The sequence below is a fragment of the Quercus robur genome, chromosome 8, assembly GCF_932294415.1.
Source record: "Quercus robur chromosome 8, dhQueRobu3.1, whole genome shotgun sequence".
In the NCBI taxonomy this organism is placed as follows: domain Eukaryota; kingdom Viridiplantae; phylum Streptophyta; class Magnoliopsida; order Fagales; family Fagaceae; genus Quercus; species Quercus robur.
Window position 1 is genome coordinate 65856972 of NC_065541.1, and position 19759 is coordinate 65876730.

Consider the following 19759-nt stretch of genomic DNA (forward strand, 5'->3'; position numbering starts at 1 on the left):
GAAGGTGTTAGGGTTTCATGTGAGTTTAGCCACGCTTATATCGCTGCTAACTTTTGTTTAAAGGTGAGATAAAAATATGATATTAAGCAAAATATTATATTGTGCCCGTTTGGTTTCAGTTAAAACCTGCGTTCACGTTTTGCGTTTTTTGTTTTTTTTTTTTTTTTTTTTCTTTCCCTGCACTGTTTCTGCTTTAGGGGGACAAGAGTACTGTTCACACACTGTTCATACACTGTTTGGCACTGTTTACGGATTAAAAATATTAAAAATGGGTCCCACGATACTATTCACACATTTAAAAATAATTTTGTTACAGTGTTTTCAGTTTCAGCAACAATAAGTTCAATCCAAACGGACCCATTGTATTTCTTTAAAGTTAACTTACTTAAAATCGCTTTATCTCTCACCATTATAAACAAATAAACTAGTAGTAAATAATCTGATCAAACGGACATTTATCAAGGTTTTGATAGATGGTCTTTGTCTTTCCAAACCCAACTTAATGATTTAGGGGGGAGGAACAATAAATCTCTTTTGGTTTGACATTTCACTGAGATTACTGCAATCATATTGACCCATAATATAAGCTAAGAAGATATCATGAAGGTTATATGAAAAATAGCATTCATTCACATTGCACATGGTATAAAACTTTATTCAAGTAATGTAACCAAAAACCAACTTCAACAAACTAATATGCACTCTCTCTCTCTCTCTCTCTCTCTCTCAAAAGAAATCAACTCTATATGTTCTTTTTTCAGTGTTTTTATGAGAAAAGAACACAAATGCATATGTTGCTTATATAAAACCCATCATGCATGTACGTATGTAGAATAATGAAACATGCATGAATGATTGGAAAAGGCTATAAAGAACCCTTAAAAACCTGTTTATTTTAGCAGAAATATTGGATTTGGCAAACCATTCATGTACTGATATAGTACAGGCTGGTATTATTTGGCAATTGCATTAGCCTTTAGTGGATCGATGTCTTTCTGTGTATCATGAGATTTTTCTTTCTAAATCATTTATAAATTTGTACTTGTTTTTTAACTAACTTTGGTATACACATCCCGTAATTTGGAACCTAGCTACCTTCAAATCCCATTGTATCTATTAAAAAAAAGGTAGCAATATGGTTTAATATACTAACATCAAGAGCTTGGGATTATAAAACTTGCAAAATCAGTAATCTTTGAAAAAATTTGACCAGAATATGCAAAAGACTACAGAATGACTTATTACTTAGCAATATATATATAGAGAGAGAGAGAGACACACACACACAATATTAATATATAGAATGACTTATTAAACATATCTGTGCCTGAAGGAGTTGCAAAAAACTTATGTGAAACAAACAAGTTGGTGCAAATTGAATTTATGCGATTAATAGTTTTGCATAAAATAATAATGCTTCTTGTAAATTGATAGTGGTTATAATATTCAATTATCTCTAAAATCGTTACAGGCAATGAGAGTTTCAATAAAAGTTTTTATTAAATCTTATTAAAGAATCTTCATGAAGAGTAAGGGGCTCCAAAGTATTGAAAGCAGCAATTGACTCCTTTGTTTTCGCTTGATCAAGAACACAAACCGACTACAGTCTAAAAACAATTTCATCCCACACTTAACAAGAATATAATTCAAAATATTTTTGTCGTGTCCACTTAAATATATAGTTTTAGAGAAAACATGATAACATAATCTTTTAGCATGTCAATTGAGGACTTCAAGAATTTGATTTTAAATCAAGTATTATTAGCTTCATTCTTTTTTTCATTTTTTTCTCGCTTGGTGTGATGGAGGAATTGCTAATATTCAAGCAAAGACTTCCAGCATCTAGGAGCTGTCTTTTGCGCTCAAACAAAATCATTAACCCAATGTGCATATTTTGTAATGCTAAAAGTATTCATCTATTCCTCCACACCAACTGAAGCTTACTAGTTAGCCATATATCTTGTATACAAGACAATGAAAACAACAAAAGAAGAAAGAGTGTTGTGACCATTACCTTATATGCTGAAAGAGTGTTGTGACCATTACCTTATATGCTGATACATGATATAATGGCTTAATACATTTGCTCTAAGACAAGTACTTCAAGATCTTACTTAGAATTGTCTCATTCATAAAGTCAGATCCAGAGTACTCGTCGTCCCCGAATGCCTCGAATGACTATTGCCTTCCTTCAACCTGCCAAATTTTGAGGGTGAAGATGAAGACAATGAAAGAGACAAACTACTAACAACCTTATCATCACCACCCAAACCCTTTTCAAACTCATTATTGTTTGGTGCTGCTTTAAGAGACAAATTCAAATCTAGACCCCCATGATCTGTGTTATCCAAAGCTTTCCTTTTCATTGTGTTTTGCGCTTCTTGAATTTTTCTCCAGGGAGAACCAGAATTGTTCAAATAAATTCCTTGATCATCTGTTCCTCTCTCTTGGAGTTGAGTTATGAGGTTGGTTTCCATTGAGCTTTGTTTAAGTGGGATTTGCTTTGATCCCTGAAACCACTTGAGCTCATTCAAATTTTGATGCCTTGTTGACCACGTAGCTTGTCCATTGAAAGATGAATCACGCTTATGTAGATTGAAATTTGCTGAAGTACTACTATTGTTGCTTGCAAATATTTTGTCAGTGACTGAACCATATAGTCCATTTCTAGTGCGATCAAGTGCAGCCCTACCCATGAAAGGGCTATAAATCTTGCTGTCATGACCTCTCCAAGAAGCATCGATATCACCATATCTAGAATGAAAGACACAGCTCGTTATGATGCAATAATTATTATATATTACCTCAATTTAGGGGGGAAACTAAATTAGTCCATGGAAGGTATAGGAAATTGATGTAGTAAAATTTGTAATCTCTCTAACATTAGTGTAGTACCTTAAGCCAGAAGGCCTTTGATTGAAATTTTGTAGCATGGGAAGTTGGCTAAGATTGTAGATATTGTGATCTCCGTTTTCCATGAAAATCCCTTGGTTTGGAACTGCCATAACCCAGGCACTCAGAGAGAGGAAACACACCAAAACCAAAACAAACAAACAAAAAAAAAAAAAAAAACCCTATATTTTGTAGCTTTTGAAGATGACTGTAATAAAACTTACCTCGATTGTGGTCGTCCATCTTCTTGCTCCTATACATCTAATAAATAAATAAAATCCAAATACAAAATTGAGATTATCGTTAATCATTGAATTAATTTTATGAAGTAATTAAGCAAATTTATTATCAATATTTTGTAGATCAAATTGAGTACCTGAAGATGGCTTTTCACATGAGCAATGCTAAGACCCTTGATATTCATTAGCTGAAGTACCAACTTGGGTGTTGCTCCTGCACCAATGAAGATTCACATTATCTTTAAGTAATCATTAGGCCATAGGTTAATTTACAGAGAGTTAGAGAGAGACAAAGATCTGAGTACTTACTCTCTTGGCCTCCAAGTCTTTCAACTGCGTGAACAAAGCAAAGATGGAGCTCAGGGGTCCAGCGAAGCCGTGGCATCTTAGAACGAACATATTGTCGTACGGATCCAGAAGCTGACTTCTTTTCACTACTGTCTTCAACTGTGATGTTACTTGAGCTTCCAGCGTTCTTGGGCTTGCCAGTTTCATCAACTTCCTCATCACCCTCATCTTCATCATCATCATCATCATCACTCTTGTTAGAAGGGCTGCTTGTTTTGGAAACTTGAGTATTTTCATCATCACCTAACTTCATCTCTTTAGTCTGTTGATGCTTCTGATGAAGTATAAAATATGGATTGACTAACAATAAGAAGAATTCATGGTCATTTGTGTGTTTTAAGGAATGAGCCCTTGATGTCCTAATCTCTCTTACCTCAGGCCAAAGCAAATGGAAATGAATTCCTTAGAATAATTATAAGGCAGTTGAATTCTTGCAGAAAGATATAAGTATACTCAACTTGGAGATGCAAACACTTCCCTCTCTCTCTCCCCATTTGTCTACTTACTTTTTATACTTGCATGCATGATGTAATGTGATGCCTTTATGTATATTTTGTCTGCTTATTGTTTATACTTACATGCATGATGTAATGTGTGGATGCCTTTATGTATATGTATGTGTTACATACATCAATACAATAACATTTCCTCCCCATACATATATATCCCCCCTCCCAAGAGAAAAGGACAGCAGTATTAAATGGTAAAGAAAATTTGGAAAATGCACAATTTCAATTTCTAATAATGCATTATCCTATAATTAAGTTGTGATCATCAGGAAAGTTATTAGAAATTTCCTCCAGCCCTAAAAGATAGAGAGAGAGAGAGAGAAGGCAGAAATATATAAGTCAATAACACAAACCTGGCATGAATGTTTTTCTTTTTTGTCTTTTTAACCTTTTATGGTTGGAAATCATTGATCAAGCATGAATTGATGGCCTAAAATTGTAGATATGCGTAGCACTTCATGTGAGTGGACTCCAATTTTTGACACAAAAGTCCTATTTTTCACACATGTAACTCCCACATATTAATTTGCAGAAATATGTGGGAGCTACACGTGTGAAGATCATGCGTACATAATAGATGAGAGGAGCACATAGGAATATTATTGTATATAAATTACCTCGTTGTAAAGCACACAGGTCATATTGATAAAGATGGGCATACCGTTTTCCACGCCCACATAAAACAGGAATCCTGTGGCATTAGAAAAGAGTGGCTTGTTGGTCACTCGTAGTGACATGTGATTGAAAGAAGACAAAAGCCATGCATCTCAGAGAGAGAGAGAGAATATTAGGCCAAAGTACGTGTGTTAGGGAGGGATTATCAGTCACCACTGGGCACTAGTGGTTGGCCCCATATCCAAAATTTAACATGCTGGCCTGTCATTCACTCACTCACAAACTCAATAGAAAAATGTCATTGCCTTTCTATCGAGAATCACGGATTTGTCCTTTACTTTTAGAGACTCTTGCCCTACCCCGACGTCCAACAAATCCTAGAGAAAAATCTCTCTAGGGTTTGACTTCACTCGGTTATGGTGAGTTGGTAAATTAAGTACTGACTAAGGTCTAAAGGTCTGGATACTACTTATTGATGAGAATTGAAAACACGGTAGTAAAATAATTTTTAAATGTATAAATAGTGTCATGAGACCCAGTTTTAAAGAAAAATTTACTAAAATCCGTACTTACGGGCCTCGTGAACAGTGCACAAGATCCACACAAAAATACGCATACGCGCACATCTGCTATTTTCAATGCAATCCAAACATACACTAACTAGCTCTATAGCCCCATCCAATCTCACCATAACATGAACAAACAGGCCCTACCATTGCAGATAATAGAGTGGATTTAGCTTAGCATTTTGAAAATAAAAGATGATGATATAAAGTAGATGTAAATGCACTTTTAGTCCCTACATTTTGCACTTTTTCCATTTTGATCCCTACATTTTGTTTTTATCACTTTTAGTTCTTAAAACAATTAACGCCTGACATCTTTATGTCACCCAACTAACAGCAAAAGCTAACGTGACTAACAGTGGAATAAAAAAATAATATAATCACACACATTTATTAATTAAATTAAAAACAAACATTAAAAAAAAATCATTAGTTTTTGGGAAGAACATGACTGTTCATATTCTTCATCTTCGTTCCTAAACATGTTTGATTGACAAGAAATTTAAAAAATATCGAAGATTTAAAATAACTCTCTCCACCATTTAAAAAAACCTACCTTGTATAAATTTCTGATCTTTCCTTTTCTTCTTCCATTTCAATTCCAAATCCTCTATTTCTCTTTCTCTTTCTCACGGTGCATGTTTGTGTTTGTATCTTTTTTTTTCTTCTTCCTTTGTTCAAGCTCTCGATTAGGGATGGCAATTTTTCCTCGCCCCTCTCCGCTTTGCCCCGCGCAGGTTTTCCCCGCCCCACAAAGGTGGTGGGGCGAGGATAGAGCAAGATTTTAGACTCGCATCACGGGGCGGGACGGGGATTGGTTTAAACTTTTTAGACCCACCCTGCCTCGCCCCTTCCCGTCCCCGCCTTGCCCCGCGTTGCTAAGAGTTATAATTGTAAATTTTTCATACCCTAAAACCCTACTATTTAAACAAATATATCAATATTAGCTTATTTTATTCTACCCAATGTGATTCTCTGCCTTTATTTTGTTATGTTATACTATAAATTTTTTTTTTTTTTTTTTTATGATTGTCTTATTAAACACTTAGATATATTATTCAATTTTTTCTAAAATTTGATTTGATTTGATTGGATAAATTTAGTTTTAATTTCAAGTATATTTTTATTAATGAAATAGGTTTCATTAAAAAAATTGTACTTGTTATTGGGCAAATTAACAAAAAGTAGAGTTTTACGAGGTGGGGCGGGGCTTCGTGGGGCCCCAAATGGCGAGGATGGGGTGAGAAAGTTTTCCCTGTCATGCAAAACAGGGTGGGGATGGGGCAAGACAAAATTATGTAGGGCGGGGATGAAGACTCTGTCCTTCGGCCCCGCCTCGCCCCACCCCATTGCCATCTCTACTCTCTCTCTCTCTCTCTCTCTCTCTCTCTCTCTCTCTCTCTCTCTCTCTCTCTCTCTCTCTCTCTCTCTCTCTCTCTCCCTCTTTGTTGTTTGATCGATGATGGTGGTGCGGGTTTGATCAGCAATGGTGGAGTGGGTTTGATCGAGTTTTTCTGGGTTTTTGTGGGGCTGGGTTTTTCTAGCTTGATTGACGATGATTGTGTGGGTTTGATCTGGTTGTTCTGGGTTTCTATGGGGCTGGGTATTTTTGGCTAGATTGGTGATGGTGGTGTGGGTTTGGTCCGGTTTTTCTGGGTTTTCGGGGCTGAGTTTGATCAGCAATGGTGGTGTGGGTTTGATCAAGTTTTTCTGGGTTTTCAGGGTTAGGTTTGATCGACAATAGTGGTGTGGGTTTGATCAATTTTTTATGGGTTTCCATGGGGCTAGGTTTTTCCAGCAACGGTGGTGGTGTTTGCTGCTTTGGGAAATGGGTTTGATTGGCGGGGTGGTATTGTTTATGGCAGATTTGGGTCAAGGATGGTGAGTTTGGTTTCGTATTTACAAGTTGTGAGTCTTAGATTTATGAACCTTGTATGGATGAACGTGAAAGAGTATTTGGTTATGGGTTTATGGGTCTATTTCTTGGATTTATGGGTTTGATTTACTAGAGGTTTCAATGTTGAATGTGTTAGAATTTTTTGTGTTAAGATTGATTATGAATGTTGGCCCGGTTGGGTTTGTCTTGATTTGGTGAAGAACATGAAGTTCATGTTTTGAAGAAGAAGAAGAAGAAGAACATGAAGATTATTAACAGTTAGTTCTTCCCAAAAACTAATGAGTTTTTTTTAAAAAAAATTGTTTTAATATTTGTTTTTAATTTAATTAATTAATGTGTGTGATTATATATATTTTTTTATTTCACCGTTAGCCACATCAACTTTTGCGGTTAGAACATCTCCAATAGATGCTCTATCTCTATTTTTTCTCCAAAAAAGTTTACTATTCACACTCCAATAACCGGTCTAAACACAAAACTTTTCCAATTTTTTTTTTGAAGTTGCTACAGTAGTTCTCTTAATCTAGAGAATACTATAGCAACTCCAAACCATTATTTTATCTTAAAAAAATACCCGACTGAATAAAAAAAAATTCTTTCTCTTTCCTCCTCTCTTCTTTGTTCACCTGTCTCTCTCTCAAACAGTAACACAATCTAAAATCAGAATAAAAACAACAGATCAAGAACATGGAAAAATACAAATTTAATTAGAACAACAAATCTAAAATCAAAACAAAAACAACAGATCAAGAACATGAAAGCCTATCTAAGCTCCATTGTAACAACAAAGTGAATCAGAACAAGAAAAGAAGGAAGGAAAAAAAAAGATAGACGAAGGCCAACTCTCTCAGCCGGTTGTGTGTGTGAGTGAAGTGAGATGAAGAAGAAAGAAAATAAAAAACAAAAATGCAAACATAGAAGAGAAGTTAAAAGATCATGGTCGGCTGTGTGTGTGTAAAGTGAGCTAAAGAGGAAAAAAAAATAGAAGTAGAAATAGAAGTCAAAAGATTATACTAAAGAGTGTTCTAGAATCAAGAAGAAATAGAAAAAGTCAAAAAAGAAAGAGCTGGAGAAAGAAAAAGAGAGTCTGGAATGAACTAAAAAAAGAAAAAGAAGGGTAGATAGAGATAGGAGTGGGATACATGTGTTGTGGAGAAAAAACCAAGAAAAAAAAAAAAAACGTATGGATGAAATTAAGGAAGGAAAAATAATATAAAAAATAAGAAAAGGCAATTAAGAAATATTACCATAATATTTTCATAATAAATCTTAAATAATAGATTGTTATTATCTAATATTGGTGAGTAAAAAATAAATTTCAGCAGTAGATTCAAATTAGAACTAGTAACAACTTTCCACATAAGATTTTGATGTGATTCTTATGAAAGTATTGCGAAAAATGTTGTGAATATAATATTTTTCATTGAAAAATATAATTATTGAGAATGAATATAGGAAGAATAAATGATAATAAAAAAGAGAGAATAAAGAATAAATGAAGAAATAATATTTAAATAAGATAGAGAATGTGATAGAAAATCAATTGGAAAATGTATTTGAAAAAATGGATAGTTAAAAGGTAAAAATTACTATTCATTTTCCAAACAATACAAAAAATTAGAGAATCTACTGAAGATGCTCTTAGTTGGGTGATGGAAAAGATCTAATTATCAAACGTTAATTGGTTTAGAAACTAAAAATAGTAAAAACAAAATGTAAAGAACAAAATAAAAATGTGTAAAATATAAGGATTGAAAGTTCATATTCGCCTATAAAGTATGGTTGTTCGTTTATTCTCGGGGTACAGCTCTGTCTCTGACAACTGGCTAGCTATCTCTTTCGACAGTTTGGAGAAAATTAGAGATGGTGTCAGATCTGCCCTTGGAATTTGTTCAGGAAAAACAAGTCCACAATGATTATGAAATGAGTAGATAATTTTAGGTTCCCAATGCAAATTTCTAACCAGAAGAAAAGACTTAAGAAAAGAAAGACTCTTGCTTAGGGATTTGGCTTGTGATTGGTACCCACTAGTTACCATACCATTTGTCACCATGTTTATCCAAAATATGATGATATAAGACAAGAGTAAACGTCATTTTTATATATATTCATAATTTTTTTTTCCATTAATCAAATTGTATATATAAGAGTTGTGATAAAAATTGTGTATAAAAGTGATGTACTTGAACTTTTAAGTTTAACCTTTTTGTTAGAGAATTTTATGTACAATAAGTTAAAACCTCTTTTTTTATGGCATAATTGTTCTTTTATTTAACTTTTAGAGAATATGCAAATGGACAAATAATTCAATACAACAATCCTTAAAATGATTTAAAATAGATATATTACATAGTTTAGATTAAATATTATAAATAAAAAATATATATCAAGTACTGCATAATGTAAAAATTTTAAATGATGTGATAGTCTACACAACGTGAAAATAAAATCTTAATAATAAAATGAACTCCCATTCAAACAAAATGGAAAGAATCTAATTGTGTCTAATTAATCTTTTTTTTTTTTTTTTTTTTTTTGGAATAGAGATGAGGACCATAGTTCTGCCTCTCGAGCTAACATGTAATCAGCATATTTAAACTAATACTTTTTTATTAATATTATAATAATTACTACAAGTCTACAACAGAATGAAGACTAAGTTTGGGATGGACCACTTTTAGGCTTTTAGCATATTGAATTAGAAATGATATTATATTCTGAGAATCTGAGATTTTTTTTTTTTTTTTTGAATGAGTATGAATTTGAGATTAAAAAAACACTGAAAAATACGTTAATGCATTGGGACCGTATAAATACTAAGCATGCTATCACTTCTTTCAGTCATTTGAAATGTCATGGACCACCTAAAAATACATATATACTATCGTAAATTTTAAAAAAGTGCTAATTTTATTTCTGCTTCAAGTGTCAGAGCCTGCAAGTCTTATAGGTAATTTCAAGGTAGGTTAATATAGAAGTTCCTAATTGTTTTTGTTGACCCCAAATGAAATAAAAGAAGAAGAGGAAGAAGAAGTAAAATTTTAGCGTTAGGAGTGGCGGCAGATGTTGAAGACAATGACTAGGCCAACATGTGCGTGTGCCTGTTTTAGAGCCACATATTCATGTATTTTCTTAATTATTATTTTTTGGTGTTTTTGTTATTTTATCTACCCATCAAAAAGTTTGTAAACTTTCAATGTTAAACAAGTTCTAAAACACAAACCCACACATTTCCTTCCATGTCACAATGTACATATTTTTTGTGTAAATTAGAATAACCTCGATCCCTTAAGATTTGGGGAAATGTTAGAAACTCCCCATTATTAATATTAATAACACTTCACTCTTTGAATTTTTTATTTATTAACATATAACCGTTATGACCATTTATATTCATTGCAAATTTTTTTTTTAAAAAAAAATTTATAGAAAAAAAAAATATTTTTCAAATTAAATTCTCATCTAGAATAACCATAAAATAATGCTTATCCATTTATAGGGAAATATACTTAAATATGCTTTGACTTAATAAAATATATGAGTAATAAGAAGAAGAAAAAATGATGCATTAGTTATTTACATAAATATAGTACATGTAAGGACACGATTCTCACACGGCCCAACAATGACGTTGGGCTCGCACGTGAAGGATCCCTCACAATAAGATTTGTAGAGAGTGGGCTTGAAAGGCTAGCGTTTGGTCACAGGGCGTTGGTCCAGACCGGACTTTAGGGAAACTCAGATAAGAAAAGGCTTCAGCCTGGATATCCAAGCCCCACAGCTTTTTAACTTGAGGGGTTGGACTCCTCGGATCATGTCCGAGGAGCACTAATGTTTTTCTCCGGTTACCCGGCGGTGGGTTTTTCGTGGTGGTGTACATATATTGTCCGGGCATTCTCATCCCTGGAGTTTTTCCCAGGAAGTGAGATGGGGGTCCCCTTTCTGATTAGTTTATCTTCTCTTTTATACTAGCTTACGTTTGCTGTCCCTCGTCCACGTGTAGGGTCAACTTTTCCAGGACTGATATTTGTCCCGTCAGTCTAATCCCGGAATTGTTGGGGATGGTTAATAAAGCCTAAGAATCAGGTTCTGTCAGGTGTAGAGTCTTATCAGTGAAGGGTATTAAGGACAACTTCCCTGAGATATTTTCTGATCCTTAAAGTTTGCTCGTATACCACTTTCATCAATGAGACTTTGGGTCTGCCGAGGACTAAGCTGTCCTCGGCTGTATCTCCGGGCCATTTTGTGCTTCTTATTTTGAGCTTGGGCCATGGCCTTCTTCGGCTTGGGCCTGTGGACTCCCCATGAGCAAGCGGGCCGGGCCCATAAATTATTGGGCCCCACAATAGCCCCTCAAAACCCTGCTGTCCAACATCTTGGTTGGAAATGTGGGTTTTGGTAATACCGAGCCTTTATTGTGGCTCATTTATTTCAACCCTTGACTGACGCGGGCGACTCTTCACCTGCTCAGGGAATGTATTGGTCTACGAGATGTTCCCCTTAATTTGCGCACGATGCCCTTGTGCCGTTTGGTTATCCGAAGCGCGTCTTTAATGTCTTCCCTTTACGAGACCTCCCAGATCTAACGGTTATTGATAGCGTGGGGAAACGAAACGGATGTATATTTATTTGCAGATTTCCCTGGGGATCTGAATGTATTATGACCCCTTTTCCTTGTCCCCTATATAAAGAGAGAAGACAAAAGCTGATTTTATCATACTTGAATCCCTCATATTCCTTCCAGAGTTCACTTCTTCCCTCTGGTTATACCTTATCCGATAATACGTTCAGCACAGTTGTCAGCCATGAATAAACCATTCCATTCCCAAAAACACCATGTCTTAATAAAGCTCGAGATGGCTCGGTCAGGGCAAGGATGGCGGAGACTTAAGATTTGTCTCTCCTTCCTTTTAGCCAAAATCCAAAGCAGGGACTCGTCACATCTCACTTTCGGTGTGACTGAGTCAAAAACATCCAGTATCACCACCATCCGCTCTCTCATGAGCATATCTAACATGGCCCCAGTGGGTTAGGAGTCAGGACTGGGGCAGGGACTAAATGCCCCTGCTTCTTCCTCTCTTCGTTCACTGGCGCCGCCCTTTGCCTCTCTTTCTTCCTTCTCACCTTTTCCCTCTTCTTCTCCTCCTTCTTACTCATGTCCTCCATCTTCTTCATTCATCTCCTCCATCTTCCTCATTCATCTCCTCCATCCTCTTCTTCCTTCTCCTTCAAATTCTTTTTCCTTGTCCTTCAAATTCTTCTTCCTTCTCCTTCATCTTTTTTAAAGAAAGCCCTTCTCCCGATATGAGCAGTACTGAGCCAGAGATTGGAGAGACTTTGAAGACGAGTTTAAAAGACACCTGACTGTTTACTTATCTGCATTGCGGATGTTATAGTTGCTTCGGCAGTTCATCTTTTGTATAGGCTTGTTTAAGCCCCTTTTTGTACGTTGTAATAATTTTTCATATTAATAAAAGTTGCTGTTACTTTACTTCGCATGTTCTGTTTTTATGTTTTTACAAGTTTTCAAGCGCTGCTCGGCACAATAATATAGCATTTGAATCAATGACAACTAAGGCTAAAATATTTGCTAATAAAAAGATGTCATCATAACTTTAATAAAATTATTCGACATAGCAATGCCGACCAGTGAAGGACGAAACTCACCTTAAAATTAGCCGAGATGAGGACTAAGTGCTCGATACGGGATAGGAAGTAACTATCCGAGGACATGTCACCCGCCAAATGAACAGTTTCCTTAAGCTAATGAACATTGGGTCATTTCGCCATCTTCTTAACACACTGGCCTTAACCTTTTACAGTATTTGAGCCGAGAACCTTCCCCATCCGAGTAGTTGGTTTCCCCATAGGCTTGAGTCCGAGGACCATGCAAGTCCTAGGTTCTGTCCGAAACTTATGTTTTTCTCAGTACTTGGTTTCCCCATAGGCTTGAGTCCGAGGACCATGCAAGTCCTAGGTTCTGTCCAAAACTTATGTTTCTTCTTTTTTGAGTCCGAGGACCATGCAAGTCCTAGGTTCTGTCCAAAACTTATGTTTTTTCTTTTGTGTACTTGGTTTCCCTATAGGCTTGAGTCCGAGGACCATGCAAGTCCTAGGTTCTGTCCAAAACTTATGTTTTTTCTTTTGTGTACTTGGTTTCCCCATAGGCTTGAGTCCGAGGACCATGCAAGTCCTAGGTTCTGTCCAAAACTTATGTTTTTTCTTTTGTGTACTTGGTTTCCCCATAGGCTTGAGTCCGAGGACCATGCAAGTCCTAGGTTCTGTCCAAAACTTTTTGAGTTCAGATTCTCCCTTTCTTCAGATATTTCACGAGGCGCCGAGCAGGGGTTGTCCTCAGCAACGGCTACTTCTCGACGTGGGCCACAGTCCCTGGGCCCTCATGTAGAGCGGGCCTGGGCCGCGAAGTCACTAAGCCCACGAATTAAGAGGTATCTCTACAGCCTTTGGCCACGCGGTACTCTCTGACGTCCCAATGTTCGAGGTGCGCCTTTACGAGGCTTCTTTAATCTTGTGGTTGCAGTTGACGTTGGAAGTTGAGTCAGAGTCATTTTGTCTGTAGCGTTCCTTGGGACACTGCGAGAGTTAAATGCCACCACCTTACCTTTTAAATAAATAGGAGAGAAAGGTGTTTTACCTTCGCACAAGTCCTTCAGTTTCCTCCCTTAGTATATCATGTCTGAGGCGAGGGTTGAGGAAAAAGAACTCTTTCCGCCACGGAGGCGCCGTGTCCTCCTGAGACTCAAAGTAGTGAGGTACGGGCACAAGAAGCATAAGTTCAAGAGAATACTCCATTTCAATCGAGGGGAAAGGGTGTCTCTCCCTCTTTTAGCCAAAATCCGAAGCAGGTTCTGTTCATGCCAGAATTTTGGTGTGTCAGAAGAAAGATTTTCCGCCATCAGCGCCTCTGCCTTGTGGCAGACAAATATTTAGAGAAAGCCCCTCAACTTCCAGCTCCCTGCACCTTTCTTTCAGCGGTGTGAGGCTGCCTGAGTTATGGGCACGTAAAAGTATTGAGGAAGAACAAAGTCTTGGAGCAGTAGCCAACCTCTCCTCTGATCCACTTCCTCGGCCTTGTTTTATTTTCTTGTATCTTTCCTTTTGATTATGTGGTTAGCTTTAGTAGCCAACCTCTCGTCTGTACTGCTCCTCGGCTTTATTTTATATATTTTTTCTTGTATCTTCCTACTCAATCATGTAGTGAGCTCTGACATAAGCTGATTCCAGCTTTTCATTGTACGCTGTACTATTTCTTTGTTTTAGTAAAAATAGAAATTTATTTATATGTTTTGAGTACTGATCTTTTGGCAACACTACTTTGTGAATGGGTGTGCTCCATGTGTGTGTTTCTTCGAGAATATTTAGAGCAAGATACCTTGAAACATAATCTAACTTACTCTAATCTACCAATACTACCAGGCATTATACCGATAATTCATAGTAAATCAAACTTAGGAAACTAACCGGGGTAACAGTTGAATATTCTGTGATAAGCGCGTGAATACCGTCCAAGGCTGAATCTCTAAATAATACATCCGAGCAGTCGACTGGGAAGTAGGGAACTCCGATTATGCTTTTGTGTACTTGGTTTCCCCATAGGCTTGAGTCCGAGGACCATGCAAGGCCTTGGTTCTGTCCAAAACTTATGGTTTTTCTTTTGTGTACTTGGTTTCCCCATAGGCTTGAGTCCGAGGACCATGCAAGGCCTTGGTTCTGTCCAAAACTTATGGTTTTTCTTTTGTGTATTTGGTTTCCCCATAGGCTTGAGTCAGAGGACCATGCAAGGCCTTGGTTCTGTCCAAAACTTATGGTTTTTCTTTTGTGTACTTGGTTTCCCCATAGGCTTGAGTCCGAGGACCATGCAAGGCCTTGGTTCTGTCCAAAACTTATGGTTTTTCTTTTGTGTACTTGGTTTCCCCATAGGCTTGAGTCAGAGGACCATGCAAGGCCTTGGTTCTGTCCAAAACTTATGGTTTTTCTTTTGTGTACTTGGTTTCCCCATAGGCTTGAGTCCGAGGACCATGCAAGGCCTTGGTTCTGTCCAAAACTTATGATTTTTCTTTTGTGTACTTGGTTTCCCCATAGGCTTGAGTCCGAGGACCATGCAAGGCCTTGGTTCTGTCCAAAACTTATAGTTTTTCTTTTGTGTATTTGGTTTCTACATAGGCTTGAGTCCGAGGATCATGCAAGGCCTTGATTCTGTCCAAAAATTTTTGGGTACTTATTTGCTTTTTTCGCAGGTCAGCCCCTTGGCCATGACTGGGAGAGCTGACTTGAGGTCAGAAGCCCCTAGAGCTGCCCGTGCCGTTGGCACTACAGGATGTAAGCCCTGGCACCAGTTTATATCGAAGCGACAACTGCAGGTCACCGGAGATGGGAAAAACTCGCGAATCTCTGCTTGCTAGAGAGTTGACTCATGCGCCACCCGTGCCAACGCGCAAGCCTTCCCACAGACGGTGCCAATTGTAAGGACACGATTCTCACACGGCCCAACAATGATGTTGGGCTCGCACGTGAAGGATCCCTCACAATAAGATTTGTAGAGAGTGGGCTTGAAAGGCTAGCGTTTGGTCACAGGGCGTTGGTCCAGACCGGACTTTAGGGAAACTCAGATAAGAAAAGGCTTCAGCCTGGATATCCAAGCCCCACAGCTTTGTAACTTGAGGGGTTGGACTCCTCGGATCATGTCCGAGGAGCACTAATGTTTTTCTCCGGTTACCCGGCGGTGGGTTTTTCGTGGTGGTGTACATATATTGTCCGGGCATTCTCATCCCTGGAGTTTTTCCCAGGAAGTGAGATGGGGGTCCCCTTTCTGATTAGTTTATCTTCTCTTTTATACTAGCTTACGTTTACTGTCCCTCGTCCACGTGTAGGGTCAACTTTTCCAGGACTGATATTTGTCCCGTCAGTCTAATCCCGGAATTGTTGGGGATGGTTAATAAAGCCTAAGAATCAGGTTCTGTCAGGTGTAGAGTTTTATCAGTGAAGGGTATTAAGGACAACTTCCCTGAGATATTTTTTGATCCTTAAAGTTTGCTCGTATACCACTTTCATTAATGAGACTTTGGATCTGCCGAGGACTAAGCTGTCCTCGGCTGTATCTCCGGGCCATTTTGTGCTTCTTATTTTGAGCTTGGGCCATGGCCTTCTTCGGCTTGGGCCTGTGGACTCCCCATGAGCAAGCGGGCCGGGCCCATAAATTATTGGGCCCCACAGTGCATTTAAAAAAAAAAAAATTGATTAGTTAATTCTATAAAAATTAATTTATTCTTTCATCAAAAAAGGAGGGAGGTTCAAAAGGTAGGCTTCCTCTCCCACTGTCCCTGTTTCTTTCCATGATTCCCAAGATCCTTAAAAAGATTTTGATATTGGAAAATAAATATGGCTAGAGATTTACTTATCTATTTCTTACACCATATATCTTAAATATGTAGTACATTTTAAAATTAATTAATTAGTTAATTCCTAATTCTATCTAAATTAATTTATTCTTTCAATGTCATCAAAAAAGAGAGGGAGGTTCAAAAGGCAAGCTTCCCCTCCCTCATGATCTCTGTCGTTCCTGTTTCTTCCCATGATTCCCAAGATCCTTAATCTTTTCCCTAAAGAGAAAATCATGAGAAATTAAGGAATCAAAAGATCCCTTACACCATAAAAGTTTTGTACTATTAAAATCCCTATCCAAAATTTCCTAACCACTTTAAGTTCCCCCATTTGACGTCTATTTCAATCAACCCTTCTTCTTGTCTTTGTCAAATGGTTGTAAATATGGCATGATGAATCACGTAGTCTACACGAGAGTTTTCATTAGACACAAGACTTTTAAGTAAAATTTTTTTTTTTTCCAAACACGAACCCCAATATTCCACCAAACGTACGTGTATGTCAAATGGCTTTAAGTTTATAGCAAAAACTTAATTCATATATGATGTATAACCACTAAAGTTAGGTTAACTACAAAAGCTCCCCCCCTATCACGGACATCTTGGGAGTAATCTCAGCCGTTCAAGAAATGCTATCACCTTTGAAAAGTTCTTGGTTGTACAACTGAGCGTGGGAAAAAAGCAAGCAAAAGAATGTTACACAGAGATAAACATGATGTAGGGTTCAACAATATTGTGTTACAAAATCTCTGTAGTGGTTGGCCTGAGTAACTTACTTCATCATTTTAATTTGGTAGCACCAAGAACCAGAAAGCACAATGCAATAAGTAGGAAGAAAGAAAATATTGAATAATTGTGTAATTTTAACTCGTTTCATTCCCTTTTTTATATTTTTAAGATAACTAAATCGAACATAAGTCCAGAAAATATCATAGATAATTAAGTGCATGATGTAATCGATGATGGTAAATAATAAGTTTAAAAACATAAAATCTTTTTTTCACAAATGCTGAATCGACATGATGGGATTGATTGCTAATAAGAGTGAAGGGAAATTACATTTTACCACCTGAAACTATACCTCATATTATACTTTGCACCATAAAATTTTCTAATGTATGCTTTGTACTTTAAACTATAACAATTGTTACACTTCACAGCCCGACATTAAGTTTTCTATTAACTTAAACAAAAATTCAAATTAAAGTTTAGGATGCAAAGTGTAATCATAAATATAATTTATAATGGTAAAGTATAATTTATCCTCTGTTTTTAAATGATTGAGAAGAATGGGCAATTAAATCTTTTCACGTAGTGTCATATTTTTTCATTCAAGTTAACAACAAACTTGACTTCAAAGTGCAAAGTGTAACAAGGGTTATAGTTTATGGTATAAAAAATATATTTGGAAAGTTTAGATTGCAAAGTATAATTATAAGTATAATTTTAGATATTCAAATGTAATTTTCTCTAAGTTATCAATAATAGAAATTTGGCATTAGTCAAGCACAGCTTATTACGTACGTTAGCAGTTAGAAGTATTGAAAAAAACTTGTTGTCCCGGCCTAACCTTCAATATTAAGACAGTTTCCAGTTTCTATACGCAGCAGTACCTAGGAATTACATTCACAAAACAATGACGGGCTGGCTTTGCCTGTGAAGACTATTAAAATGCAGGTTAGTCTAAAAGATTCGGCATCAATCACCCAACCTGTAAAGTCAACCCCCAACCAGTACCTTTGTTTTCTTTAATTTGCTTGTGTTTTTATATGTTTTTACTTTTTACTTTTCAATGTGCATGAGAATACGTGAGCCTATTAACGCGGATCTACATCCCTTTGAGAATGAGGATGTCTGTCTTTTTCTTCTGTCTACCTACCTATAACTACTTTTTTTTTTTTTTTTTTTAATGAGTTACCTATAACTACTATTACTTTAGTCTTTGCAATAAGACTTTATGAATGCATGCAATCATGTCATTATGACATGCCATGCCATGGCAACGCCATGCATTTCATGTTACTTTTACTCACCCTTCGATGCTTGGTTGACACTTAATTTCATGCTACATTTTTTTTTTTTTTTTTTAATTTAAAGAAACGAATAATATACAATAGTTTCGATGAAGCTTCACTAGAGACAGAAGACTCAGAACTGCTCCTAAAATTTCAAATGTGTCTTTTACGTACCTATACAATTCTTTAATAGTATATTCTCTATTATACCAACATCAACACCCATGCGATAATTGAGTCAAGGTGAAACATCAAAGTCATGATCATATAACTACAACCATCTGATTTTGGAAACGATCATCTTGATCAAATTAATGGTTAAGTACGCATGCATTACATTACACCTACGTATTCTGGGTTTATTACCTGTTTGATTAAACAATTATATATCAGTTGCTTTCATATAAGAGACACAGGGTCGGATTGAAAGGAATAATATCGCATGTATAAGTATTTTAATTAATCTCAAAGGTATTTCTTGTCTCCTTTTCAAGCAATTTGTAAGCCCCGCAAGAATGACGTGTTTAAGGTCCATTATATAGCTAGATAAAACCCAAGAAAAGAAAAAAAGAAAAAAGAGGGTTTGTACGTAGGTGATGTTACATTGTTACTATTGTTAGCCAGTAATTATAAACATGACAATTAGGGACTTGGCTTCTACTTCTCCCATTCGTGTCACTTCTAGTAAATGACAAATAACACACTTGGACAAAAAAGGAAACAGGAAAATATACTCTCATGAATTTAAAAAGTTTTTTTATTATGTAAATAAAATAAATTTCATCTATTCCCTTCATGTTCCTAGCAAAACACACACAGGGAGTTACTATTCACAAGCTAGCATACAGCATAATTGTTTGAGTATAACCTTTTTAAGAATCGGTATCTTGGTCAGTCATAAAATAAAACCACAGCTTCGATTAAATTATGCAACCAAGTTGTTAGTTACATTGAAGCTTGTATAACGCAGCTTAGTTTGTTTGTTTGTGTTTGTGTGTGTTTTTTTTTTTTTTTTTTTTTTTTTTGAAGAATGTAGAAAAGTATCATGAGACATTGATGGTAAAAAAATAAAAAAAGGTTTACACAACATTAAAAATCATGGGTGTTGGGTGCAATATAACTTGTTGCACCCTCCCTTGAAATATTTAACTTTTAAATAAAATTTGTGATGTGTTTTTGTATTGTATCTTTGTGTTAGAACATTTCTCTCTCTTTTGTATGTGTCAACGTGTGTATTTGTTTCTGTAAAAATTATAAATAAATAAAAAGGAATCATG

General features: G+C 36.3%; 1 protein-coding gene across 2 annotated transcripts; it reads right to left on the bottom strand.

Moving 5' to 3' along the window:
- Positions 1–1774: 1774 nt before the first annotated feature.
- On the bottom strand, positions 1775–3992 carry LOC126697763 (two-component response regulator ARR18). 2 transcript variants are annotated; one of them, XR_007646252.1, is made up of 6 exons: positions 3441–3991; positions 3269–3345; positions 3117–3153; positions 2896–2998; positions 2047–2754; positions 1775–2014 (listed from the first exon to the last, which is right to left on the bottom strand). XR_007646252.1 is itself a non-coding variant. In XM_050394857.1 (5 exons), exons 1-5 carry the CDS (start codon positions 3730–3732, stop codon positions 2130–2132), a joined length of 1134 nt encoding a protein of 377 aa, XP_050250814.1. In that variant the 5' UTR covers positions 3733–3992; the 3' UTR covers positions 2016–2129. The 2 variants fall into 2 exon arrangements, 1 of the variants encoding a protein (XP_050250814.1); XM_050394857.1 differs by lacking the exon at positions 1775–2014 and having other exon boundaries at positions 2016–2754; positions 3441–3992.
- Positions 3993–19759: the final 15767 nt, after the last annotated feature.